Source organism: Malaclemys terrapin, chromosome 6 (assembly GCF_027887155.1).
Source record: "Malaclemys terrapin pileata isolate rMalTer1 chromosome 6, rMalTer1.hap1, whole genome shotgun sequence".
In the NCBI taxonomy this organism is placed as follows: domain Eukaryota; kingdom Metazoa; phylum Chordata; order Testudines; family Emydidae; genus Malaclemys; species Malaclemys terrapin.
The window spans coordinates 55,373,587-55,401,071 of record NC_071510.1 but is presented as its reverse complement, the minus strand read 5'-3'; the positions used below and the strand labels follow the sequence as shown (position 1 = coordinate 55,401,071).

The window sequence follows — 27,485 nt, the reverse complement described above, 5'->3', positions numbered from 1 at the left end:
CAGCTGTATATATTATAACACTGACCAGATTACCACCAACCCAGTGCCTGCTTGGCCCACGATCTGCTCGGCACAGGATTGGGAAAAGGGGACCATCTTAAAGCCACCTTTGCACCTCTTTGATTCTAGGTGTAGCTTCCAGCTGACCCACTCAGGGTTGCTGTAATTTACCAGTGGCCATTGTGGCTGTTGAGCATATCTGGAGTGCAATAGCACTGTGGCCACCCTGTTTCTCACCAACAAACCCGTCTTCCCTGGGGACTCCTCCTTTCCTAAGGATATTCCCCAGCACCAGGTCTACGGCTTCTTTATGCTGATGGAGTGGCCCAAAAGGAACATAACACGAAGGACAATCTGGCCCCAAGACTCAATCCCCAGTTGCTAACTGGAGTAGCCCAGAGTACAGGAGCAGGAACCATTTCCCATGATCTTATCTTTTATGTCCCAGTACAAGGGATGGGGTCCTCCTTGCTGACTGATAGCCAAGGAACATCAAATGGTCCATCCAGCCCCAGGGCACTTCTGATACTGAACTATCAGCAGGGAGAAAATGGGGCCAGTAAGTCGAAGAGTCCTAACCCTAAGTCAGTCATGGGGAAAAAAAAGTCAGAAGCATCATGAGTCTCTGAAATGTGCTTTTATTTATACATTTAAGAGAGGATCAGCAGCCCCTGTACTACAGTCCCTGATATGGGACAAGGTATTGGTTAAACACTGAACATGCATTTCTGAAGCGTGGATCTAACAACCACACCCACAGCAAGGTCAGTGTTTGGACAAGGGCACAGAAATTCTGCTGACACTGCAGCACATAGAAAAGGCATTGTAAAATCCAGCAGGCCACTTTAATGCAATGCAAAACCCTTCCTTCAAACATCATGTAATTTACTTTTCAGAACCGAAATAAGAATTTGATACATTATTGAAATTGATGCAAAATATAACAATTGGCTTTCTGACACAGAAGTATTGTAGCTGATGCGTTTATTTTGGTGCAGTCTAGTTTCAGATCATTATCTCAGTCAAGATTAGAAAGTGCATGGCTCTGAAATGTCAGGAGTTTTCAGGATACCCCCTCTCACAAGGTTGTTATTGAAACTTGATTCCTTGAGCCAAAGGCAAATCCTTGCTGTAGTTGATTGTACTGAAAGAGAAACAAGAAGAATTTAGGAAATAGACTTGATCATTGAAATCAATTACAAGAACTGTTTCATGTATACAAGCCTTCCTTAACGCATTTGCCAGTTTGTTTTAAATTAAAAAGCATGGCGAAAAGTCATTTTTACCAATCTCTATACTGTAGAAATTGGGCATCACAGGAGGATTGCATCCCCTTCCTAACTACCTCCTCTTCACCAGACTGAAGAGAAGATATAATCCTCCATGTGTCTCCAACCAAGAGTGTTGTGGCAGACTGACGTCTTTCAAATTACTTCTACTACTGAAAGCAACTTCTGCTTCCTAGTCTATACTATGTGTAGGGTAACCAGCAACTGTGAAAAAACGGGATGGGGGTGGGGAGTAATAGGCTCCTATATAAGAAAAAGTCCCCAAAAATGGGACTGTCCCTTTAAAAACAGGACATCTGGTCACCCTAACTATGTGACCCTCTGCATACAGAAACAAGGATGTTAGTTATTGGCATACATATGGTTCAGGACAGGTGTTTGCTGCTGTGTGTCAATAGTCGCCCAGTAAACATGGACATTTATAGAAATTAAGTATTTACCTATATACTTGCCACTGTCAATAGCGGTCTGCCTTACTCTCTGTAGAGGCAACCTCACAGATTTCCTTACAAATCAGAGCAATTATATTTTACTCAGTCAAGTTCAAGATCAAGAAGACTGAAACAAATATATTTAAAAAGATAATTCCTTTGATAGATGTCAGGACTTTCCCCTCTTTTCCAAAAAGGATGGGTATCTAGATTTTTGGCCTTGTATTGGATGTTTTTAGTACCCTACTTCCTTCTTGGATGAATATATCTCCTTCTTGTTCTTAAAAAAAGGGCAGATTATATCTGTAATTGGTTATCTCCTGGCTCTGTAATAATGAACTATTTGTTACAAAAATCTGTTGGTCTCTGTAGTTCTTTGGGCAGTCTAGCCAACAGACCACTGACCAATCTCTGAGACTGCTACTAACTAGGAAGTTCCAGTAGTGTCCACACTACTGCTAAGGGACTATTACTGCTGCTGAGGGAAGTTAGCTTGTAAATCTTCAGTTGCAAGAGATCAACTTTAGCAAGTTTACCTGTGCATTTTTACATTGATTTGTATATAAATTATGTAAGCCTAGCTCTTACCAAGTGGACCTTCTCATGTACAGTTTCCATGAATCGCTGCCAGATTCTCTTCCACCGCCAGTGTGCTTTTCACCACCTTACCAAAAAAAAAAAAAAATTATTTACACCACTGAGGGCTAGAAGCTCCTTTGTGGTTATTTTATGCTCCCACACTTCAACCAAAGTTATATTTGTACTGCGAGGAGGATGAGAGGTTTTTTTTTTTAACAAGTTCAATTAAAACTCTCAGAAATAAAAAAGCTTTTCTCCTTCCTCCACTTTACAAGAAAAACAGAGACCCACCTCCACATACTCAGGCTGAAAATGCTGGCCTTCACCCACTTTGTCTCTCTGCCTTCCTGTTGACAACTGTATTATGCGAATGGTTGGTTTTAACTGGAGAAAATAACTATGTAGTGTGAGAGCAATGCTATGGCAGTTTTATTTTGTTTTGTTTCAGGGTGGGGAGGTTTAGGAGACAGAAGTGCCAAAGGTGAATATATGTTTTACAGATCCCCTTAGGAAGAAGTTCAGTAGCTGGCACGATGTGGAATCAAGTTTCAATAACAACATGCATAGCGGTTCTCTAAAAGCCATTTTTCTTATGCATGCAGCAATTGGAATTTTGGTTTTAATAGTTTGTGCTCTCAGCCCAGATAGAGGTTGTTACCCATCATCAAGGTATTTTGGGTTACCTTTCCTTCATAGCAATAAATGTTCCATATGCTATCCTTTTATTAAATAAAGATTTTTTTTTAATGGAACGGAAAATTTGCCACTGGCCAAATTCTAGTCTCTGCTACACTAGCATAAATGCAGAGCAATAACATTGATTTCCATAGATTTACAGTGAGGAAATTGGGCAGATTTTGGCCTTAAAAATCAAGTGGTCAGAAGACCTGAAATAAGCTATTCTTAAAGTGGCAATGCTGTGACTAGTCTTTACCAGAAGCTATGCAAGAAGAAAATAATGTTCAAAAGGGAAAAAAACAAAAAACATGTTTGTTTGTTTTTTAAATTGAACCTCAAGTTTATACCATAGGCCCCATTGCTGTAGGATATGATCATCTAAAAGCATTATAAGAACATAAGAATGGCCACAATGATTCAGACCAATGGTCTATCTAGCCCAGAATCCTGTCTTCTGACAGTGGCCAGTACCAGATGCTTCAGATGGAATGAACAGAACAGGGCAATTATTGAATGATCCATGCTCTATAGTCCAGTTCCAGCTTCTGACAGTTGGAGGTTTACGGGGACACAGAGCATGAAGTTGTGTCCCTGATCATCTAGAGTAATAGCCACTAATGGACCAATCCTCCATGAACTTATCTAGTTCTTTTTTGAACCCAGTTATACTTTTGGCCTTCACAACATCTCCTGGCAATGAGTTCCACAGGTTGACTGTGTGTTGGATGAAGAAGCACTTCCTTATGTTTGTTCTAAACCTGCTGCCTATTAATTTCATGGGGTGACCTCTGGTTCTTGTGTTATGTGAAGGAGCAAATAACACTTCCTTATTCACTTTCTCCACACCATTCATGATTTTATAGACCTCTATCACATTCCTCCCCTCCCAAACATCTCTCTTCTAAGTTGAGCAGTCCCAATCTTTTTAATCTCTCCTTATATGGATGCTGTTCCATAACTCTGATCATTTTTGTTGCCCTTCACTGTATCTTTTCCAATTCTAATATCTTTTTTGAGATGGAGCGACCAGAATGGCACACAGTATTCAAGATGTCAGCATACCATGGATTTATGGAGTGGCATGATGATATTTTCTCTTTCATTATCAATCCCTTTCCTAATAGTTCCTAACATTGTTAACTTTTTTAACAACTGCTGCACATTGACTGGATGTTTTCAGAGAACTATCCACAATGACTCTAAGATCTTTCTTGTGTGGTAACAGCAAATTTAAACCCCATCATTTTGTATGTATAGTTGAGATAGTGTATTTTCCAGTGTGCTTTATTTTGCATTTATCAGCAGTGAATTTTATCTGCCATTTTGTTGCCCAGTCACTCAGTTTTGAGAGATCCCTTTGTAACTACTAGTAAAGTCCAAAGCTGACTGCCATTTTGAGTAATTTTGTATTGACTGTGAACTTTGCAACCTCATTGTTCACCCCTTTTTCAAATCATTTATGAATATGTTGAACAGCACTGGTCCTTGGAGGATCCTATTTACTTCTGTCCCCTGTGAGAACTGACCATTTATTTCTACTATTTTTCCTATCTTTTAACCAGTTACTGATCCATGAGCGGGACCTTCCCTCTTATCCCATGACTGCTTACTTTGCTTAAGAGCCTTTGGTGAGAGACCTTGTCAAAGGCATTCTGAAAGTCCAACTACACTATATCAACTGGATCACCCTTGTCCACACGCTTGTTGACTCCCTCAGAAAATTCTTATAGATTGGTGAGGCATGATTTCTCTTTACAAAAGCCATATTGACTCTTCCCCAACAAATCGTGTTCATCTATGTGTCTGATAATTCTTTTCTTTACTATAGTTTTAACCAACTTTCCCTGATACTGAAGTCAGGCTTACTGACCTGTAATTGACAGAATTGCCTCTGGAGCCTTTTTTTAAAAATCAGCGTCGCATTAGCTGTCCTCCAGTCATCGTACGGAGGCTTATTTACAAGATAGTTAACATACCAGAGTTAGTAATTCTGCAATTTCATATTTGAGTTCCTTTAGAACCCTTGGGTGAATACCATCTGGTCCTGGTCCAACTTACTACTGTTAAATCTATCAATTTGTTCCAAAACATCAAGGTAGGAAATGTAATTAACATACCAAAAGCACCTCCAATTTCAGCCCCACTGGTTGGAATGTTGACATTTACAACACCACAGTCTGATCCCTTAGGCCTAAGAGCAAAGACAAGATAGACAAACGATGTGAACTTCTGTAGTCACATGGTAAGGAAAAGAGCCAGGTGTCTTCTCTAAAAGAGGCTTTAATGTTGAAGAAGTAATGTTTGACTAAGTGTTTGCAAATTAGACAATCCTGTGTTTTAGAAAGAGGAAAAATATAAGAGTTATACCCAAGCCAGCGGAAAATCCTGCCCAAATCCTTGGTGAAAATGCTGCTAGAGAGACCTTGTTTTACTTCATTATTCCAAGCAAAGACCTCTTCTTCTGTCTGGAAGGAAGTACATAAGTAGTTATGCCAGGACTTCTGAAGATAAGCAGTGAACACCACAAAAAGGTACCATGAAAAACAGAATGCTAACTTAAACTAGTGCCATGTTGCATCATGTTAATCACATGGCAAATAGCTGTATACCTAGTCATATATTAGCATGCCTGCACACACTGGTTGTACAGAAAGGCAATGACAAAGAGTTTCCCCCCCCCACTCCAATCTATGCAATAATCATCTACAGTCCCGTATAGACTACCATCTTTAAGCCTGGGTGCTTTTTAAATAAGATATATAAACATAACCAAGTCCTAAGCTATGCAGTTATGCCAGATACCCCTACAGTTGAGAACCATAATAATTGGCCAATAATACACCTAATTAGGACAGTTTCATGAACATGACACACACTTGGGAATACTTCTCTCATTCTCCCTCTCCCCCCTTGCATGCTTCAATTTAACATACAGGCCATATGCACTATTGAAATAACACTGGACCAAAGCTCAATTAACTCCTCCTTCTGTTTGTTTTTTTTTACCTTGAATTTCAGCACATAAAGAATGGGGGCAAATGTCTCAGTGTGCACGATGGATGCATTATGGGGAAGGGCAGTCACAATTGTTGGTTCAACATAGTTACCAGGGCGATTTAGAACCTTCAAAACACACACAAAAAGTGATAGCCGAGTTATTACTTCAGACAAATCAGTATTTGGCTTAGGAACTAGGTACACTTAGTGCATCCCATTCAGAGTTTGGATGCAGTAACTATATCTTGCAATGAGAAACAGAAAACCTTCCATAAGTAGCTAAACTGAACACACTGAACCAAGTTCTACTTTGTAACACATCCAGAAAATAGATGAGCAAAATGTACAGCATTACACATACAATTATACACACAAAATCAAATTGCAAAGTGACCCTACAGACAGTAAGCTTCCCTCTTCTCATCTGTGTGCAAGCAGGGAAGGTCACTTGAGTGGCTATGTTCTGAATGCACTGAAAGTGGAGACAAAAACCTCAAAGACTTTTAGGCCAGAAAGGATGATCATGATCATCTAGTCAGATCTCCTGCACACAGGTCACAGGACCTCACCCACCCACTCCTGTAATGGGACCCTAACCTCTGGCTGAGTTACTGAAGTCCTCAAATCACAAATTAAAAACGTCAAGTTACAGAGAATCCACCATCTACACTAGTTAAAACCAGCAAGTGACCCGTGCCCCATGCTGCAGAGGAAGGCAAATTCCCTCCACCCCCAGGGTTTCTGCCAATCTGAACTAAGAAAAAATTCCTTCTCTACCCCAAATATGGTGATCAGTTAGACCCTGAGCATGTGGGCAAGACCCACCAGCCAGAAACCTGGGAAAGATATGGGTGTCAGGGAGGAGATTGCAATAATCCAAATTGAAGGCCTGGATAAGAGCTTATTATCCTGCTCCACAGGGATGCCTACATGACTCAGGATGTCGTTCAGAGCCCTAGCTCCAGTGTTTCATTGAGAATGGGAGGCCAGGGTTTGGAGGGGAGGGGAGCTGCTTTTCTTTGTGTGAAAATGTGAACTGCAATTAAACAACACAGGAATAAGGAAAGCAGAATTCTCTTTCCACAGATTGGGGAAAGTGCAAGAGACTTGTCCAGGGCCAGACACTGAGTTAGTGGCACAGCTGACATTGAACTCAGGATTTCATTTTCCCAGACTCACCTCAATTCTCTAAAACATGTTGCCTCAGATGTCAGATGGAGCCATCCTCACCCACCATGTGTCGGATTTGATAGACTTACATATTTGAAGCTCCTTACAGCTTCATACAACCAGTCGGAATATGATCTGGGTTCTCCGTGACCCACCAATCTGTGGTCATTTTTCTGATGCTCTATTTTAACAGCCCGGATAGTAAAAACAATCACCTTCCCACCATACACCACAGAGCCACCCTGCTGTTCGGCTTGTTCCACTGCATCAAGGAACATCATCACTGCTTGTTTAGTGTGGAGAGGCCCATACAGAGTGGTGGCTGAAAAGTAAAAACATATTACATATGGCGTAAAGATCAAAGACATTATTTTAGGACAACTGTATACATTTCTAACATGCCTATCACCATGATAGCTGGGAAAATAGCCATTTAATGTGTCCAAGATAAACAAAACAATTAGGATTAATTAGATTCCTCCTCCCTATTTCACAGCTTCTATTCTAACTAAAGCTAACTCAATCATTTTGTAATAGTCTTTTCCCTCTATAAGTAGGAGCAAATAAAATAAAACCCTACTTACAGTCCCATGGGTCGCCGATGCGAACCTGTGCATAGGCCTTAGCAAGTTTCTCCACCACCTCATCATGGATGCTTTCATGCAAGAACTAAAGAGAGTCACAAGAGTTTTATGAAACAATTAGTAATATGTCACAGCTGTTGAAATTTGCAAAACTTTGTGTGTTGAGCTTTGGGCATCCCTGAAGAATAGGAGCTGTATAATCAACCTCAAGCATTCAAAAAAAGCCTAAATAAGGCCTCAAAAATCATAAGACTGGCTTAAAAACTATTCTCTTTTTTTAAAAGGGAGTCTTAATTTGCCTTCTGATTTCTGGGTCTTCAGGGGACACCCAGAACACATTTTCAAAGCTTTTCTCCACAAGATCTAAAAAGCATATTTTTGCTAATGAAAAGTTGAGATTACACACATACACATAAAATGCTATAACCTGGGGATTTTTAGGGGAAAAAACCTTCCAAATATCATAAGACTCATGATAATATTGAGAGAGTTAGCAACAAAATGCCTGTTTAATCAGTCCCCTGTAATACAAAGAGAAGATAAATAGATTTAAAATCTAGTTAGCAACTCTGAAATATTTTCTCTCACCCCATCCTACCCCACTCACTGGACTGAAAATTAAAGACATGCAGCCTCTCTCACTACAAAAGTACTGAAATTTATAGTAGAGCCTTGCTAATCTTCACACTTCAGTCAATTTAAAAAAAAAAAAAAAGTACTGTTCCCCATCTCAAGTGAACTTTGATATCAAGTTACTGCTGTGAAGTCTCATGCTAAGATTCAAGCTATCAATTTAAAACTAAATACAAGTCAAAATAAATGGTGAAAACACACTGATATATTATTCTTGCTTTGTTTGCTTATGGTTAATTTGCAACATTCATTTACAGTGGATCTCCCTCATTCATTATAAATGTCTTTCTAAAGCTTATACTGAGTTTGAGAAGTTGTTCCTCATACCAAAATTGCACTTGAACTTTTTATGGTGGCTAAACAACTGACATCTGTAATACTGCTGCAAGACAGACTAGTTTTTATTTTTAATTTGGCTTTGAAGTCTGAAGTGTAATAATTAGACAAAATATTTGAGCACTAAACACATTAGTTTTAGAATCCTAGACCGGGCAAACTAGTTGAAGTTTTCCTGCTCAAATTATGGTTTTGTTCAGTAACTATTCATCTAAAAAAGGGACATCAGTTAAATTAGTCTCCAATATTTAGCCTTTGTTAAAATAAGCTTTCACAAAATAATAATGATATCAACAGAGATAGTCAAAACAATTTTAATATGATGGAAATTACTTTTTTAAAAACCAAAGAAAATCCCGATATGCTATAATCCAAACACTGTACTACTTGCTAGCAGAAACTGCAGTATATTTCAAATAAATGAAGATGACTGCCTTGGCAATGAAAGCAAAGTGAAATTCAATGAGTATAAAGGATGAGAAATGTTAGATTTTATATTTTAGTTTTAGTGTCATTGTGTATTTTTAAATAAACACATGTAAGGAAAAAGTTCTGGAACTTAAAATCATGACCTGCAGGTTAAACAGTCATTTTTCCTGTTGCACTGGCTTTAGATGCATTTGAAGTATGTTTTAAGAATACTCCTGACTGTTCTCCTCCTTCATACTGGATAATTTAACTATCCCAACTGTACAATACATATGTACTCACCAGCCTTCTGGCACTTGTGCATCTCTGGCCTGCTGTCCCCACAGCAGCAAATAGAGCAGAGGGGATGACTAGGTTAAGATCTGCATCTTCAAACACTTAAAGAGGAATTGAACATCAAGGTGTAAGTTATTGGCTTCTGGTTCCAAGCTCCTCTAAATTCAGTGGACATAAATTAGTCAACATAGTAAACTCTATTAGGCCTTTCGGGTAGCACTAGGAAAGAGATGAATGAATAGTGTAGGTTAAGAACACTTTAAAATTAGTTTCCTGTATGTATTTGGAATTAAGCACAAAGGTTTGGTTCTCCAGGCCACTTTGAACAAAGTTCCCCAAGCAACACAACTTGATTGTGAATCAAGAAACTGCAACCCGCTTCCTGTATCCCTCCCCTCTCTATTCTGCTTGACAGGAATCCAGATTGCCTGAAGAAACAACACCAAAGGAAGGTCAGATAGCATGGAAGATCAATGCCAAAGGGCACAAGTGACTAATTCAGTAGACCCAGGGCAGCAAAAGAAAATAAAAAATCATGAAGCAGAAAAAGAAGTGGTAAGTTTAAAAACTAATATAGCCCAAACTGGTGTCATACTGGGATTTGACTGTTCAAAAAGACTTCAGACAGATTAGCCAGCAGGAACTTTGTAGGTTTACAAGATTATTAAATAAAAGGCAAAAATGATCAGGCAACTTTTACCCTGTCACCTAAACAAGACTATGACCACAAAAGGCAGTATGTTTAAAACAACAGGAAGATAATCTATGCTACTTCCTGCCACAAGACATAGAAATAAAACTTAACACAAGTTTCAGAGGGATTTGATATCTAATTAGCAAGGTTGGAAATTCAACAATCTAAGAAGGCTAAAAGTGTGCAACAGAGGGGGGGAAAGTGTACCAGGACATCAAGTGTTAACTAGCATGCATTTCTCCTGCCCCCATTAAGGTTGTATCTACATAGCAGCAAGGAGGTACAATTCCCAGCTCAGGTAGTCATACATGTGCTAGCGTGAGCTAGTATGTTAATACTGGTGTGGCTGCAGTGGCACAAGCTGCAGCTCGGGTTAGCTGCTCAAGTACAATCTCGCCTGACCTGCTGGGTACAAACTGGAGTACCTACCCTGAGCTGCAGCCCATGCTGCCATGGCCACACTGATCTTGTAGCACATTAGCTCAAGCAGAGGTAGCCCGTGTATAGATACCCGAGCTGCTCCCCACAGCTCCCCAAGACCTTGATCCAACTCCCTGGAAGTCAATGGAAAGACTCACATCAACTTTAATGGGCACTAAATCAGGCTTTAAGATACTTAAATCTGAACTATGCTACTGGACAACAAAGAGGGAAGTAGATATTTTTCTTAAGAATGTTTTCCCAAAATTATATGCCTATTGGCTGGCCCTTAAGTATAAATATATTCTAGAACACTAAAAACACAACTACCCCCCAATTAAAGCCATCCTTAAACATAGTTCTCAAGTGATATAGTTTATATCCCATAATTTGAATATATCAGAAAAATAAATAAAACCACGCACACCCCCAGGCCCAATACATAGACACATTTTTCTTAACCTTTCACTTGTATTTTCCTAAATTAGTTTGTCCCTTACAATACTGCAAATCCAGAACAGCAGTGCGCTAGTACACAACAACCAGGATGGAAAAATGACCATTCTAGACTTATCGCCCAAGCAGAGTGCAATGCAAAAATAAATAAAGCAAAGTTGGGAAAAGCAACAACTGCGAAAAATAAATTCAGATATTACAGTTTTCAGTTAATAGAGAACAGAGGTAGTAGCTTTACTATTTTTAGCTTGAGAAACCCTATAAAATAGAAGTCTTATGATCCAGTGTTTATGTTCAGAACAACCATGTGAGACACCTGGGTGCAATTTATAATGCCCATCTCTCAATGCCAAGATCAGAGGCTGCCTGTTCAGCTTTTTAAGGGTGTTTTGTTCAACAGTGATCCCTCTGGCCAGTTAAGGAGAGGCACTGACAGACAAAAGGGATTTCCATCTAGTCCTTGACTAGAAGATGGTGACTAGGATGTAGCGCCTTGAGAGCTGGGAGGTAGAAGACTGCTCATGAGAAGGGAGGTGTGTGTGGAGGGGGAGGGATCATTAGTCACATATTATTTAGTCCTGATTCAGCAGGGTATTTCATGTGTTTCAAGTCAGGTACTTGCCCAAGGAACTTATTAAATCTGGGCCTTCAGCTGTGATAGCATTCACTATATGCTAGGTACTTTCCAACACATAAGACGACAATCCCTGATAAAAAGATTAGTCTACTATGAACACAATATTAACATTAGAAGTAACTTGTATGAGAAGAGATTATTATATTGTGTATTACCAACAATGGCGTTGTTTCCACCAAGCTCTAACAGACTCCGTCCTGTTAAAATAAGTAAATAATAACGTGAGTTAAGAAGCTAGTTGTGAGTAACAATCATAGACTGTCCCTGTGCAGTGACTAATACCTTATTCCATGAATGCTCCCACTGAAACCAATGGTACTACTCAAGGACTAAGGGTAACACAGTCTATCCTACAGTGAAAGTTTTTGGTTTAAAAATTTTTTTTAAAAAACACTAAAGTAGTGCAGCGTGTGAAAGACATGGACAATGAGAGAGATGATAATGAAATCAAAGGGGATCAGCAAGAAAAATTAGCACTTGTGCTTATTTTCCTGGCAAGCAGGGCCAGCTCCAGGCACCAGCTAAAGAAGCAGGTGCTTGGGGCGGCCAATACCAAGTGGTGGCACGTCCGGGTCTTCGGCGGCAATTCGGCGGCGGGTCCCTCAGTCCCTCTCGGAGCGAAGGACCTGCCACCAAATTGCCGCCGAAGAGTGGAGTGGCGCAATCGCGCTGCCGCGGCTCTTTTTTTTTTTTTTTGCGCCACTTGGGGCGGCAGAAAGCCAGGAGCCGGCCCTGCTGGCAAGTGTCCTAAATCTCTAAATTTGGAGGAAGGTATGGCCTTCCATTCTTTGATGAGTCTTGATAGCGAAAGCTGCTCTGAATTATATAGTTCAAATCAGGGAGTGACTGAAGAAAGTGAAAAATGCAACCCAAAATCCTCAAATGGAGGGATAGTGGCCCACGGCTTTTGGTTTATGCGGAGAATAGTCCATTGAAAATATCTAGATGTTGACAACCGGGCATGGATCCAGGATTCAGCAACACTTCTGCAGCAGAGGCAATTTGTGATATCCTGATGATAACACACCCTCCCCCTTTCTTAAAAAAAAAGGAAAAGATGGGGCAGTTACGCATGGATAATTTTGTTGACCCCTCCCAGAAATCAGTGCTGACCACAGTGGCATCATCAGGAGGAGGGATAGCTCAGTGGTTTGAGCATTGGCCTGCTAAACCCAGGGTTGTGAGTTCAATCCTTGAGGGGGCCACTTAGGGATCTGGGGCAAAATCAGTACTTGGTCCTGCTAGTGAAGGCAGGGGGCTGGACTCCATGACCTTTCAAGGTCCCTTCCAATTCTAGGAGATAGGATATCTCCATTATATTAAATTAAATCACACACTAGACAAGAATCAGGTAGATTCAGAGAGGCCATCAAAAAACAATTTGCAGGCCCACTGAGTACAGCAGAGGCCAGATTTCAGGAGACTCTAAAAAAGTCCTGGATTAGGCTAGAATTAGCAGAAATGCAGCTTCGCTGCTGCACTTGTAACACAAGTTTAAAATAAATAAATAAAAGGCAACTGAGAAGTTCTATTTGTCAGAGTTCCCTCAGCCCCATTTCCTAAACAAATAAAACACTTAAAGGGGAAAAAGCAAAAATCTACATACTTACCAAATCTCTCTTGAACCATAAGTGCCACCTGCTTGCCCACCTTAGTGCTGCCAGTGAAAGACAGCAGGTCCACTCTCTCATCTCTTGCCATTGCTGTGCTACATAAGAGAACACAACTATCCTCAAAAGTGTGTACAATTGGAGAAAGTTGACATGAGAAGTGTGTTTCTTAATTATAACTAGGGCTATGATTTTGTCACAGAGGTCTCTGGAAGTCATGGATTCCGTGACTTCCATGACTTGAGCCTGCAGCGCCTGGGAGCTGCAGGGTCTCCCCATCAACCATGGTAGCTGGGAACTGTGGGGCCCAGAGCTCCCAGCCATCGCGGGCCGTGGGGGGACCCTGCAGCTCCCAGGCACTGCGGGCTCAAATCACGGAGGTCACGGGCGATGGAGGGACCCCACAGCTTCCAGAAGAGCCCCCAGGGATGGTGTGGGGACTCCGCAACTCCCCATTTTGTCATGCATAAGAAGCCCATGACCTTTCTTTATTGCCCATGATCTGTTTGTGATTTTTACTAAAAATATGCATGACAAAATCTTAGCCTTAATTATAACAAAAGGTTACATTTATGCTTTTGAAAGCCAGGAATACAAAACAGATTTAAAAGAATCAAGTCAGTGCCTAACTGGAATGCAACTCAAAGAATCCTAAGTGCCGGAATAAGTGCCATATTTCCATGTCAGATTCTAGTACCGTGACATCTGCACTAACTCTGAAGTCTAACCCTGCCTACAGGAACAAAGCTGTTTAAGCACTTGTTTGCTGTTTGTACAGCACCACTGGCATGGCAACTAACCTAATGCTATCAGACCCATGCTATCAACTACAACTTGGGGTGTAGGCCTGCCAAGGCTTTAGGCACTTTGTGGGCTCACATGCACCTCTATGGGAGTGAACATCCCCAACTGGCATGCCCATGAAGGTTGTTGGGGGGAAGGGATATAGCAGGGACTATACCCAGGTTGTATTCTTTATGGCTGTTCAGAGAGTTTGTTAGATGTGGCTACAAAGTAGGGGGAGAGGGGAAGAGTTAAAAATGGGGACAAATACCCTCACCAAACTGGAAGCTAGTAATATGGTTGTTCCAGCAATGGTCCATGAAATTATTAGTTACATATTTACAGTAGTGCCAGCAATGTGCTGGATGCCTTCCAGACAATCAAGATAGGATGTTTCCTGCGCTAAAGAGTCTCTGGATAGACAGGCATGTCCAAGTTAGAGGCAAATAAAACAAGGTAGATTCAATTAGTTTCTAAGTGGTAGTACAAGGCTCAGAGAGCGCAAAGCTATTTTCAAACTAGACTATTTCCATAAGCCTCCCTTCCGCCATTCCCTTCCCCACAAAATGCAAGAAGTTTTGCCTACCCGATATCTGCTCCACCACATATCAGGGAGCAGATTGCACCAGGCACTTTGTTATCCTCCAAAACTTTGGCTACTATCCTAGAAAAAAAGAGAAATTTCTTGAGAGGCTGGGATTTGAGAGATCTCAGTCACATGCATGTGATAAAAAAAATCAGCAGTTACTATTTTCACCTTGTCGCAAAAAAAAAAAAAAAATTAAGAGTCTATCATCTGTATCAGGTGCACTGTTTATATAGAAATATATTCTCCTCTCTGAAAAGATCTTTGTCCAGTGTAATAGTAAGGCTTATAACAAAATCCACATATTTAAAATATAGTGCATCTTCCAGGATGTAACTGGCAAAGGGAAGAGAGATGAGCATATAAAATCCCAATTATAGCATAATTCATAGTGTTTCCTTTGGAAAGGAAAGGAAATTATTCGCAGAAGTAGAATCTAGCATTTGGTGGGGGGACAGGAGCATACTCTCAGGAATGAATAGTATTATAAATTCATAGATTCTAGGACTCGAAAGGACCTCGAGAGGTCACCGAGTCCAGTCCCCTGCCCTCATGGCAGGACCAAATACTGTCTAGACCATCCCTGATAGACATTTATCTAACCTACTCTTAAATATCTCCAGAGATGGAGATTCCACAACCTCCCTAGGCAATTTATTCCAGTGTTTAACCACCCTGACAGTTAGGAACTTTTTCCTAATGTCCAACCTAAACCTCCCTTGCTGCAGTTTAAGCCCATTGCTTCTTGTTCTATCCTTAGAGGCTAAAGGTGAACAAGTTTTCTCCCTCCTCCTTATGACACCCTTTTAAATACCTGAAAACTGCTATCATGTCTTCTCTTTTCCAAACTAAACAAACTCAATTCTTTCAGCCTTCCTTCATAGGTCATGTTCTCAAGTACTGTAAATATTGTAGTACTTTCATTACTTAAAACAGGTTAAAGTGCATACAAGCCATCTCCTCAATGTATTGATAGTGTCATCACAGGTGTCACCAAGTGGCACTATTACAGTTGTCCAATTTTTTTTCCCTTTGCATGTGAGCAAGTTTTGATTCTTGGGAAGACATGCTGGCTTGTTAGTTTTGGATTAGGCCAGGTTCTGTTTTGAGGCAACTTCAGGAGAGAGAGAGAGAGAGAGAGAGCTGTGCAAGCATCAGGAGAGTTTGCCTCAAGAACTAACACTTATCAGAGCCTGAAGTTGCTTCCTTAAATCTAGGCATTGGTGTTGGGCTGAGGTTCCTGGAAGCCGGAAGCGTCAGCATGCTGTTTCACAGTCTCACTCAGAATTGGTATGTGCACAAACAAAACATGTTACACTTAGAGCATCACGCAGACTCTCCATCATTGATTTCTCCTCCAATGAGAATCTGAACTGCAAGACCCCAGACATCTGCTACTGCTCAGCAGAGGACTCAAAAAAGGGGCAACCAAGGGAACAAATTTATTCAATATACGTTGTTGTTTGTATGGCAGGGGAAGGAGACAAAGCCACTCTCGTCCCAGCCACAAGCTCTCAGAGACAAAGTGCAAAAGCAATTATATGTACATATATTCAAAAACTTACTTTGTAACAGCTACGCTAATGAGGGACGTTGTAGGAGCACCTTTCCTTTAAGAAAAAAGGAATGCAAAATCATTTTCATTCTCAAAAATAGAAAATACCTTATGCAACTCTTGTAATATGCAAGGAATCAAAGTTAGAGGTAAGGCACAGTAAGCTTAGCCAGACATTTTCAGATTTGAGTGTCTAAATATTGAGCGACTTCCATCTAAGTATCTAGCATTAGAGGTGTTACGGATCCAGAACTTCTAGTGAAGTGAAGCTGAGCTACAGGTACCCAGAACCTTTGAAAATAAAACAACTTATTTGAATGCCTAGCTCTATGTACCCAATTTTTAAATGTCAACCATATTCTCTATTATTTGTATGACAGTAAAGCCTAGAGGGCTCAATACCTAATTGGGCTATCTGTTACAGTCATTGTGCTAGATGCAGTATAGACATGAATTCCAAGACATCCCTGCTTCAAAGAGCATACAGTAATATAAGGTAAATAGAACTTTTAAGCAGGACTTGAAGCCAACCTAGAGATATCACAAGTGAAGAGTTTGTAAATGTGGGAATGAATACAAATACAGTATTCCTTACATGCCTGAGAGTAGCCTTACAAACATACCTCTGCTGTGATGAGCAAAGACTACCACTATCAGCATTTTAGTTTAAAGTATTTGTTGCAAAGTATTTGAGCATCTTACCAGAGGCAAGCATTCCCACAGATCATTGCAATTGCATTATTCCAACCATACACTGCTACGGGGAAGTTAAACGCAGTGATAATTCCTACCAATCCCACAGGATTCCACTGTTCTATAAGGGCATGGCCAGGTCCTGAAAACAAAGACACAAATTAGAGCAATTTGATTGTGTGTGCGTGCCTGACTGTTTTGCTCAATAAATGAAAAAAGAAAAGGCATGGACTGCAACAGATCTTCAGGATCTGAGACAAAGCCAAAGTTTGTTGACTTTTGGGACGCATCTATTTTGTTTATCAGAAGTAGGTGGATAGTTTATCTTATCTTATTTGCAGTGACATGGGCAGCACTCAATTTATTACCTTTGTATTGGCAATTGTAGGACATTTTTTAACACAACATAAGTTACTTGCTGATAAATGCACCAGAATTCATTCAATAGTTGCATAGTTATCAGAACAAAAACATAGCATAAGCTCTACTGCATAACAGAGAGTATTTTTCTAATAACCGTTAGGACAGACAAAAATGTCAATGCAGATAGCCTGCTAGGGAACAAAAAGAGAGAGGTCAGTTTCAGCAAAATTGAATTAGAGTTGTCTTGGTGCATAGCAGTATCTTAATACATAGAAAGGGTGTTTACATTCCAGCTAGATGATCTGCTGAAACTTATTTCAATAATCCACAAGCCAGATATTTCCATCAAACAGCATCATCTCATTTTTCAGCAGAACTTTAATAGCTTTAATGAAGTCTATTTGTAGGACTTAATTACTCATACAATATATGCTGTGTTACAGTTGTACTCTACAGCATGCTGGTAAACTAGTTGTAAGGAATAATCATGTCAGTTGGATAATGAGGGAAACAAAAGTACAAGCATGTTTCTTGCTGACTCATCAATCTGCAAAGTTTAATTGTCAACAGGTTTCCCATGTCTTAGTGCAAACTAGCTAGATTTTGCTGTACTCATTCTATACTTTGATTTAGCGACTTTGTTAATGGAGAAGAACTCAGTTCTCTGTTACTGTATGTATGCAGTTTCTAATTGAGACAAGAATGGATGCACTCTGTAGTACCAAAACAGATCATCACATAGATCAAACAAGTCACAACAGCAGATACAGTAAACTGGTAACTTGCATAAATATATAATCTACAGTGCAGTAATGTAGAACGAGCTCCATTATATCCAGAACTTTATAAATACAAATTTTAATACACGTGCTTACTTTCTGAAGGCAAGACAGGTCCACCAATTATTCGGGACAAGCCAACAGCATAGTCACAGACATCAACATATTCCTGAACTTCGCCAACACCCTCGACAAAAATCTTTCCCATCTCTAGTGAGACCTGACAACATTAAGAACACACAGGATCATTTTTTAGACTCACATACTTTAAGGCCAGACAGGACCATCATGATCATTTAGTCTGAACTCCTACACATTGCAGGCCACAGAACCTCACCCACCCACTCCTGTAACAGACCCATAACTTCTGGCTGAAGTCTTCAAGTCATGATTTAAAGACTTCAAGTTACGGAGAATCCACTATTTACACTAGTTTTAATCTGCAAGTGACCCATGCTCCATGCTGCAGAGAAAGGCAAAAAAAAAAAAAAACCAGGGTCGCTGCCAATCTGACCTGGAGGAAAATTTCTTCCCGACCCCAAATATGCCACTCAGTTAGACCCTGAGCATGTGGGCAAGACCCTCCAGCCAAACACCTGGGAAAGAATTCTCTGTAGTAACTCAGAGCCTTTCCATCTAGTGTCTCATCACCAGCTGTTGGAGATACTTGGTGGCAGCAGTCACAGACCAGCTACATGCCATAAATTTATCAAGCTCAATCTTGAAGTCAGTTAGGTTTTTTGCCTCCACTGCTCCCCTTGGAAGCCTGTTCCAGAAATTCACTCTTCTGATGTTCGAAACGTTCTTCTTTTTTCCAAGTCTAAACTTGTTGATGGCCAGTTTATATATTTTTGCTATAAGCTGGGGACTTACCAGTTGGAAGCAACAGAGAAGACACAGATGTATTGATTGATGGTAGGATGACTATGAGCCGCCAACGTGATGGGCACCTAAAAAGACTACTCAGTGCTATTCACCTTTCAATTCTCATATTAATCCCCATCTTCTCCAATTTAACTAATAATTTCCCATGTGGAACTGTATCAAATGAGACAGGGCAGGGTGCAGAACATGGCACCTGCTACTGCTGCAGAGACACAACAGGCTAGGAGTCTGAGTTCTGGGTTCAAAGGGCAACTTATCTTTATGGCCACTATGAGTCTGCACCACACTGCATTCAAGATCAGCCAAACAAGGGGAAAGAGGTGCCCTCCTCTGTGACTAAGGGATGGATGTTGGAGGGGCACTTTAATTTTTTTTTTTTTTAATCCACCAACATTCATCTGTATCTGTAAAGGTGCTGGAGTGTTTTCTGGGTGAATTTCTGCCTCCCAAAAGGCTGATAGAGGGTTCACCCAAGGCAAGGAGTGGGAGTTTGAAACTATTAGAGAGGGGCGTCCCTATCTCATTAGGAGGAGTCATAGACCCAAAGATACCATTATGATCATCTCCTGTATAACAGCAGCCATATATTTCAAGCAGGGTTCTAGTATTTTTTTTTCCCTTATCAGATTGAGAACCATGTAATAACTTCATGCTTTAGCAACTCGGAGCTGCATCACATGCTGTCTCTAGCACATTTTTCAGACCTCTGTCTGTCCACACTAGGCAGGAAAACAGTACTCTGAGTAAACACAGAGGTACCTAGAACACTAATTCCGTCCTGGAAACTATCTAATGGTCCAACAGCAGCAATCCTCCGACTTTTTATATCCTGCACCAGCACTTACTGAGATCCTTTCACAGACCATCTCACCTCCTAAATCACTCGTTCTCCACATAGACTCATAGATTTTAAGGTCAGAAGGGACCATTATGATCATCTAGCCTGACCTCCTGCACAACGCAGGCCACAGAATCTCACCCACCCACTCCCCTAACCTAAGCCTGAGTTACTGAAGTCCTCAAATCGTGATTTAAAGACCTCAAGATGCAGAGAATCCTCCAGCAAGTGACCTGTGCCCCACACTGCAGAGGAAGGCGAAAAACCTCCAGGGCCTCTGCCAATCTGCCCTGGAGGAAAATTCCTTCACGACCCCAAATATGGCGATCAATTAAACCCTGAGCATGTGGGCAAGACTCACCAGCCAGCACCCAGGAAAGAATTATCTGTAGTAACTCAGATCCCACCCCATCTAACATCCCATCATAACCATTGGGCATATTTACCTGCTAATAATCAAAGATCAATTAATTGCCAAATTAGGCTATCCCATCATATCATCCCATCCATAAACTTATCAAGCTTAGTCTTAGTTCTCACAATTTTTCAAATCACCAGAAAGAACTTATGTTGAAAAGCTCTGTATGAGAGGAAGTCTTCTTTCAGGACCATTCTAGTATCAATGCCCTGTCTCACAGAAAGGTGGGAAAGCAGCTTGGTGACAGTTGAGCACAGTAAAGGTCTTTGTTTGGAAAGAGGACAGTTTCAGAATCATTTACATTTTTTCCTGTTTTGACAGGTGTGTTGAGGACAATGCTCTTAGGGGAAGGGGAGAAACTGGAGATGACAGCGTAACCAGGAGCCTAGTATAGTTTTAAGACCATTTGTGAAGTAGAGGTATGATTTTTTTAAAGTGCTAGCTCCCAACTCCATTTAAGTCACTAAGAATGTGATGACTGGCTCCAATGGGAGCCAGCAGAGTTAGACTCATTCTGAACACCTTTGAAAACCCCATCCTCGGTTTATTAATTCATAAATATTTGTGGCCCACTTCCTGTAAACAAACTGTCTTTTAAAAAACTGAAGCAGTGCTTCCCACACAAGACACAAGTTACAACAAATACAGCTTTGTGAACTGGTACAAGAAGGAAGGGAGAAGGGGTAGTGGATGAAAAAGAAAAATATTGATCGAATTCTGATTGGATGACCAGAGGTCCCGATTTTATAGGGACAATCCTGATTTTGGGGGCTTTTTCTTATATAGGCACCTATTACCCCCCAACCCCATCCCGATTTTTTACACTTGCTATCTGGTCACCCTAAATTCTGAACCTGAGAATTGTGACGGCATCACTTTAAAACTCTAAACTGAAGTGGCATTATTTTTAAAATAGGGCACCAAAAATGCAGACTTACATTTAGTTTCCTTTGAAAAAAAAAAATCAAATCTTATTTGTTACCACAGATCATTAGTGGAAACCAAAAAGTATTTAGAAGTTATTAATTTCTCACTTAATTACACAGAGCTACATTAAAACTAGAGTCAAACATAATTTTGACTTTTTCAAATGTGTACACGTTTCTCTGGACACCTTACCAAGCTTCCCAGATCTTTGATTTTCTTTCTCAAGGCATCGCCAATCTGCCTCACTATTTCTCCACGTTTAGGTGCAGGAACCTAGACAAAAAAAAAATTTTTTTTTTTAAAGAAACTGATTCAGAGACTAAATTGCACCTTCTGCTACAGGCACTTGCAGCCAGGCCACTATTTACATTAAGGGAAGACCAACCAGGTACTGTACCTTTGTCTTCTCTCCTCCCACTGACTACAGTGGGTTACTCATGTTTAATGTTAGGCTGAATTCTTGCTGAATCAGGGCCTCAAATAGAACATCTCATGGGAATGAGGGTTTGCGGGTTCTGCATCATTGGCTGAATGCAGACTTCAAATTACTGTTCTCCTTATCCTATTCCAGTATACATGTGGATCATTTTCAAACAGATACGAGCTTTAGGGACCTGTCAGAAAGTAAATTCCTTACATACCATGCTCAATATGCATTTTTACTGCCCTCCTTTTTAGTCCAGCCAGTCCTGATTTCAGATAGTGAATTGTGAATATCTTGCTAGAGCCCAGTGTATAATGTACTTACATGACAGAGGAGTTGGCAACATAATTCCCTATTTTAAGAGATGTCTTACGTTGCTAGGCTACAGAAGCCAAACTGTCTATTAGTCTCAAAGGTGCCACAGGACCCTCTGTTGCTTTTCACAGATTCAGACTAACACGGCTACCCCTCTGATACTTGACAACCTTCAGGATGTGAGCTTTATGTAATCACTCCAGTAATATCTACCAGAGTCTGCAGGCAGGCTGAAACTATAGTACTGTTGATATTAATGGGAACAATTAATACTCAGCTGCTTATCGATTCTGAAGCCTACTACGAATATTTTAAATGTTAACCTTGTTAACTATATTTCACTGCTGATAATTTCAGCAGAAAGAAAGCTGATGAGCCAAATTCTCAACTAGCATAAATATGCTGATGTACACTAGCCAAGAATTTGGCCTGATATATGTATCCATCATTGTTGGATTTATTATTATTGGGATAAGAGCAGCTATCTTCACTAAAAGTTTCTGGGGTGAGAAAAATAATGAATTGCAATATCCATCTTTCCCAAAATTAAAAAGTTACCCAAGGGGAAAGGAGATTAGTGCCTTCCCCATTACCACAATGATCAACTGCCCTCCTAGATACTAAAACCTCCTCCATGGGCAGCTTCAGGGTGGCGGGAGAGGACAAACCAACCAAACAAGAAACATCTCTCTGACAGACACACACACCTTTTTCTTACTTAGTTTTAAAGACTTCTAGCTTCCTTCCACTCTCTACAACAGTTTCTATAGTACAAAAACACATTACAATACAAATGTCTGTGGCACACTGAAAGTTTGGAAACACATTTAAATGGTTTACATTTTATATCAAATGAACACATTGGACCTGGAGGGCAGTGAGGGCTTGGAAAAGGTGCTGTGTGATTATGAGGTCCTTGCTGCGCAATTTAGGTTTAAGGTATCTTTTAGGACAGAGGTGGGAAAACTACAGCCGGCGGGCCACATCCAGCCCATGGGACCCTCCTGCCCGGCCCCTGAGCTCCTGGCCCAGGAGGCTACCACCGGCCCCTCCCCTGCTGTTCCCCCGCCCCCGCAGCCTCACCTCGCTCCACTGCCGGCGCAATGCTCTGGGTGGCGGGTCTGCGAGCTTCTAGGGCAGCGCAGCTGCAGAGCCCAGCCTGACCCAGTGCTCTGTGCTGTGCGGTGGTGACAGCGTGGCTGGCTCCAGCCAGGCAGTGCGGCTGTAGAGCCGCCTGCCACTGGTGCTCCAGGCAGTGCGGTAAGGGGGCAGGGAGTGGGGGGAGGCAGGGTTCCCAGGGGAGGCAGTCAGGAAGGAGAGTGGGGGGTGGATGGGCCGGCGGGGGGCAGTCAGGGACAGGGGTTCCTGGGGAAGTCAGGGGACAAGGAGAAGGGGTGGTTGGATGGGGCAGGGGTCCTGGGGGGGGCCGCCAGGAATGAGAGGAGGGGTTGGATGGGGCAGATAGGGGGGTAGGGGCCGGGCCACGACCCCTTCCTCTAATGGCCCTCCATATAATTTTCGAAACCCGATGCAGCCCTCAGGCCAAAAAGTTTGCCCGCCCTTGGTATAGGACATGGGGGTCTTGATTATGTCTCTAACAGAAAAGGGTAATTTAGTGGTTTCAGGGGTCCTTATCTGCTGTAGAGACACTTTCAAAAATATGAATAATCGTTTGTCAACTTACATCTGCCCATATTTTCCATGCCTCTTTAGCTTTCTTTATTGTTTCTTCATAGTCCTCCAAGCTGGCCTAAATGAACAAGGATTGGGTGGGGGCGGGGGGAGGAGAGGAGAGGGGAGGGGGAACACAAAACACAGAAGTCACTTTGCTACTGGTTGCCTGAAGCTGAAATTCAGAAGAGGCAGTGAGCATGACTCAAGCAGAATGGATTTTCTGTGGACGGTGCTGAATTGGGAGGTATCATTCTTTAGGAAAGTTATATTCTAAGCTACTGTGTTCACAGTGTGACATGCTGGTTTCTAACTGTGCTGACAAGACAGTTGCTAGAAATGAAAATTAAATTGGAAAATTAATATCATAAACAAAGATGTCTGGGGAACATATCTACTCTCCTAGCCAAAGTCTACAGTTTAAATAAAGTTTTCCTTCAGCTGTATTCCCCTTGGGAAAAAAATCATGGGAATACACATGGCCCATTTAGTGACATTTTGCTTTATTATTGTAAATCCCACTATTAATACAAAATAAAAATAGTAATAATAATAAAAAGTACTGCAGAGTATCTACCCTCCCAGCTTCACTCCTTTGCACCCAGCCCATCGGGATCTATGAAGCCTGAAACCCTTGGAGGGTGGGTGAATAAAGAGAATAGGTTAACAAGCCCTCTCTCCCCCATGCTATATCTCCTCCATCTGGATCTACTGGTTTGTGCTCGCCTCACCTATGGGAACGTAAGGGCAGCATTTGAGCTTAAAGGTATGTCTACACTGAAAGAAAAAAAAGAGGGGGGAGGGTCGTCTTATCTAGGGTTAGATAACCCATGTTAGCTAACTCAGGTTAAAACAGTAGCGGAAACAAGGCAACTCTGCTTTTTAACTTGGGTTAACAAAAGTTACAGCCTAGGGGAAACTTGGGTTGAACTCGAGCTGTGAACCTGAGTTAGCTAAGCTGCTGTCTTCACGGATATTTTAACCAGAGCTAACCTATGTTAAGAATACCCTTTTTTTCTTTTCCCCACAGTACAGACATACATTTTTTAATGTTGTTTTTGTAATAAGGAGGGTAGAAATTTAGTTAAGCACCACAGCACAGAAGTTGTCCAACTATATTATGCACAGGTTGACCAGTGAAATTGTGAAGACTCTTGTTCCATGTCATTGTTGCTATGCAGTGAAACCATGAAGAAAAATATCAGTTTCAGATACTTGGATGAGAAAGTTATGAACAGAAGCAAGAGGCACTAGAGCTAGTCACAAAATAGGAGCTTCCCTTACACCCCCCAACTCCTTAAAAAAGATTATGGGAAGGGAGAGTAGCAGAATCTCCTCCTTTTCTGCAGCACCTCCAAGACTAGAGAGAGACTGAATAGCAAAATTGTCCCCTTCCCTCCAAAACACAGGCAGGAGCTTCACATTTACCAGCCACCCAAGAGCTTCACATTTACCAGCCACCTGATTGCCAGAGACTAACATGGGTAGAAGACTCAGAGACAGCAACTTGATCAGAATTTCATCTCCCTCTCCTTCCTAGCAGCTGGGGTGGAGGACTGGTCTTCTCATCAGGGTTTTGGACTTTATTTTCCAAATTAGCCTTTGGCTACCATGTGCCTTTTTTGAGCCCTTGCTCTAAGTAGGCACCAGAAAAAGAAAAGACAAACTTACCTGTCGCACACTTGCTATTGGCTCATCATTAGCTGGGCAATATGTTGTCACAAGCTAAAGAGAGAATATTTTACAGTCAGGTTAGGAATATTCATAACCAGGGGGAAATGTTGGTGTGTATTGGATGGAGAGGGTATGATACCTAGGGTATTAAGACACAGTGACTTTTTTTATGCAAAAAGGAATATAAGCAATAATGCAAACACATACAAAAATATACTAAACACAAAGTGTGTCAGAAAAAACTACACCAACCAAGGAGATGTTCCAGGTGGGAGAGAGACCAGACTATATGCAACAAGATAACATCGCCCTACAAAGGAGGCAAGCCAAATAATGCATACCAAAAGCTGGAGCCTGAAGAAATTGCCACATACAAACTTGTAGTTATTCAATCCTAGTGATTATTAACTTCAGAGGGCCTATAACGGGGGATGGGACAGACAAACATCTCTACTTTGCTCTCCCACTGAGACATTTTTTGTCACAGAAACAATAACTTTATAGGGTTTCAAAGCTGTCCGACTGCAACATAGTTAACAAGTTTTTTTCCTTTTTTCGGCAGCACATTGATTTCAGGAGCCTCCACCTTTTGGCAGCTGCTCGCTTTTCCTAATCCAGAAAGTCAGCCACTCTTTAAATCAGTGCCACTGGTTCAGGGTTCCTCGTGCTACAAACCTACCTCTCCTCTTCCTCCCCAGATCCCATTATACACGCCTTCATTTTCTTCTTTCAGTCCCAGGTCTTTCAACCACGCGTACTGGGGCTGATTGATCAGCAAAGTAGACATGAATGCAGCAGGCCTCTTACAAGATGCTAAAATTCTCTTCCTCAGTAAAACGTGCCTGGAGAGAGCAAAGCTTAGCTGCAGCATAGCGAACAAAAGCTGTAATACAAGCAGTCAAACCTACTGGAGGCAGCCAGCAATACGTAGCCCTGACCCGCCCCCAAACTCTGGGAGACATGATTGGTGAATTCAGGGGTCTGCCCACATTCTTGATCCGGGGAGGTTATTCCGCAGGATTGTCAAGACAAGCTGTTCCTCCAACCATCGATACATGAGAGAGTTTATTCTTACAGGAAATAACATATCGTTTTTACAGACCGGCTAGTGAAAGAGGGAGCGAATGAATTAGTTACTGCCATCTAGTGTATGAAGAAATCAATGCTACAGGCACCAAGCTGGGGGGGATGCAAGGAACGCCTTGTGTGCAAGGAGCGTGTTTGCTTCACTGTGCCTACAACATCCAAGAATATTCTTCAGATAAACCAAATAGAACCCATTCCTGCAGCCACTGAAGTCAACAGCACATTTTGTTGTGGAACTGAATATGTAGCATTTTGTTTGTTTTTGGAAGGGTGTTTTCTGGAATCGTCAATAGAATGCACTTTGAATTTGGCTGCCTTTTAATAAAATGGTTGATTACTTTTCCTTTGCGATTCTCTTTTATTGCATCCAGGCAGAATTTTTCATTGCATATGATCACTGTCATGGAATAATAAATAATAAGAATACTACTACTTAATTCTTATATAGCATTTTTCTTTGATAGATCTCAAAGCGCTTACAAAAGTGGTCGTATCAGTTGCATTTTACAGATGGAGAAACTGAGGCAAAGAGTGATGTAATAACTTACCCAGAGCAATAGAAGAAAGGTTTCTGTTTTGGGGTATTGTTTATTGTTTTGTAGAATTCCACGGGAGGGTTTATGGGCCTGAGTTCCAAACTCTTAGAGTCAGTCACTGATTCACTGTTTTACTGATTCATGGAAGGAAGTGATCCATTTTACTCTGAAGGGAAATATAAGAAAATTTTGAATAAATACCACTTTAAAGTAAAATCAATGGTTCTGAAAGGTACCTAATTTTCCTCACTAGAAGATGAAGTCTTTTATCTATCCACACAACAAGCACAGCACACAAAACAGTAGTTCGAGCTTCCTCACCCCTTCCTGACAGAGTGCCTTCACAACTATGACCTGGAGGTCTCTATAGATTATAAAATAGTTCAGTCTCCATGACTATTCAATCACTGTCCACTCTGCTAAAACTACCAAGAAGGATGCCCGCTGGTACTAGAATTATACCATCAATTCCTTTCACACAGGTCACCACAAGACCTGTTAGATAACAAGTTTCAATCACTATTGACCTGGGCTGGGTTTGAACTAGTGACCCAGAGGTAAAAAGCACTGTAGCCCATAACTTCTTGAGTCATTCAGTCTCCCTGTAGTTGTAACTCTTAATGCAAACCTTATTCCTAAGGTTAATTTAATACCTAAGATCAAGCAGGTTCCAGTTGGTTGAAAGTTATGCAGCTTCTGATGCAGTTGGAACTTCAGCAGCTCCAGAGGTGGA

At 41.2% G+C, this 27,485-nt stretch overlaps 1 protein-coding gene and 1 long non-coding RNA gene across 2 annotated transcripts; one reads left to right on the top strand and one right to left on the bottom strand.

Moving 5' to 3' along the window:
- Positions 1 to 622: 622 nt before the first annotated feature.
- On the bottom strand, positions 623 to 26,066 carry ALDH7A1 (aldehyde dehydrogenase 7 family member A1). The gene is made up of 18 exons (XM_054032987.1): positions 25,810 to 26,066; positions 25,128 to 25,181; positions 23,470 to 23,535; positions 21,239 to 21,319; positions 18,075 to 18,198; positions 16,846 to 16,978; positions 16,154 to 16,198; positions 14,589 to 14,666; positions 13,220 to 13,317; positions 11,765 to 11,806; positions 9,409 to 9,503; positions 7,729 to 7,813; positions 7,360 to 7,466; positions 5,984 to 6,100; positions 5,345 to 5,442; positions 5,095 to 5,168; positions 2,309 to 2,384; positions 623 to 1,144 (listed from the first exon to the last, which is right to left on the bottom strand). The coding sequence occupies exons 1-18, from the start codon at positions 25,999 to 26,001 to the stop codon at positions 1,090 to 1,092; spliced, it is 1,620 nt and encodes a 539-aa protein (XP_053888962.1). The 5' UTR covers positions 26,002 to 26,066; the 3' UTR covers positions 623 to 1,089.
- LOC128839743 (uncharacterized) lies at positions 22,327 to 26,556 on the top strand. The gene is made up of 2 exons (XR_008445516.1): positions 22,327 to 23,045; positions 26,231 to 26,556. It is a non-coding gene; the product is annotated as an uncharacterized LOC128839743 (long non-coding RNA).
- Positions 26,557 to 27,485: the final 929 nt, after the last annotated feature.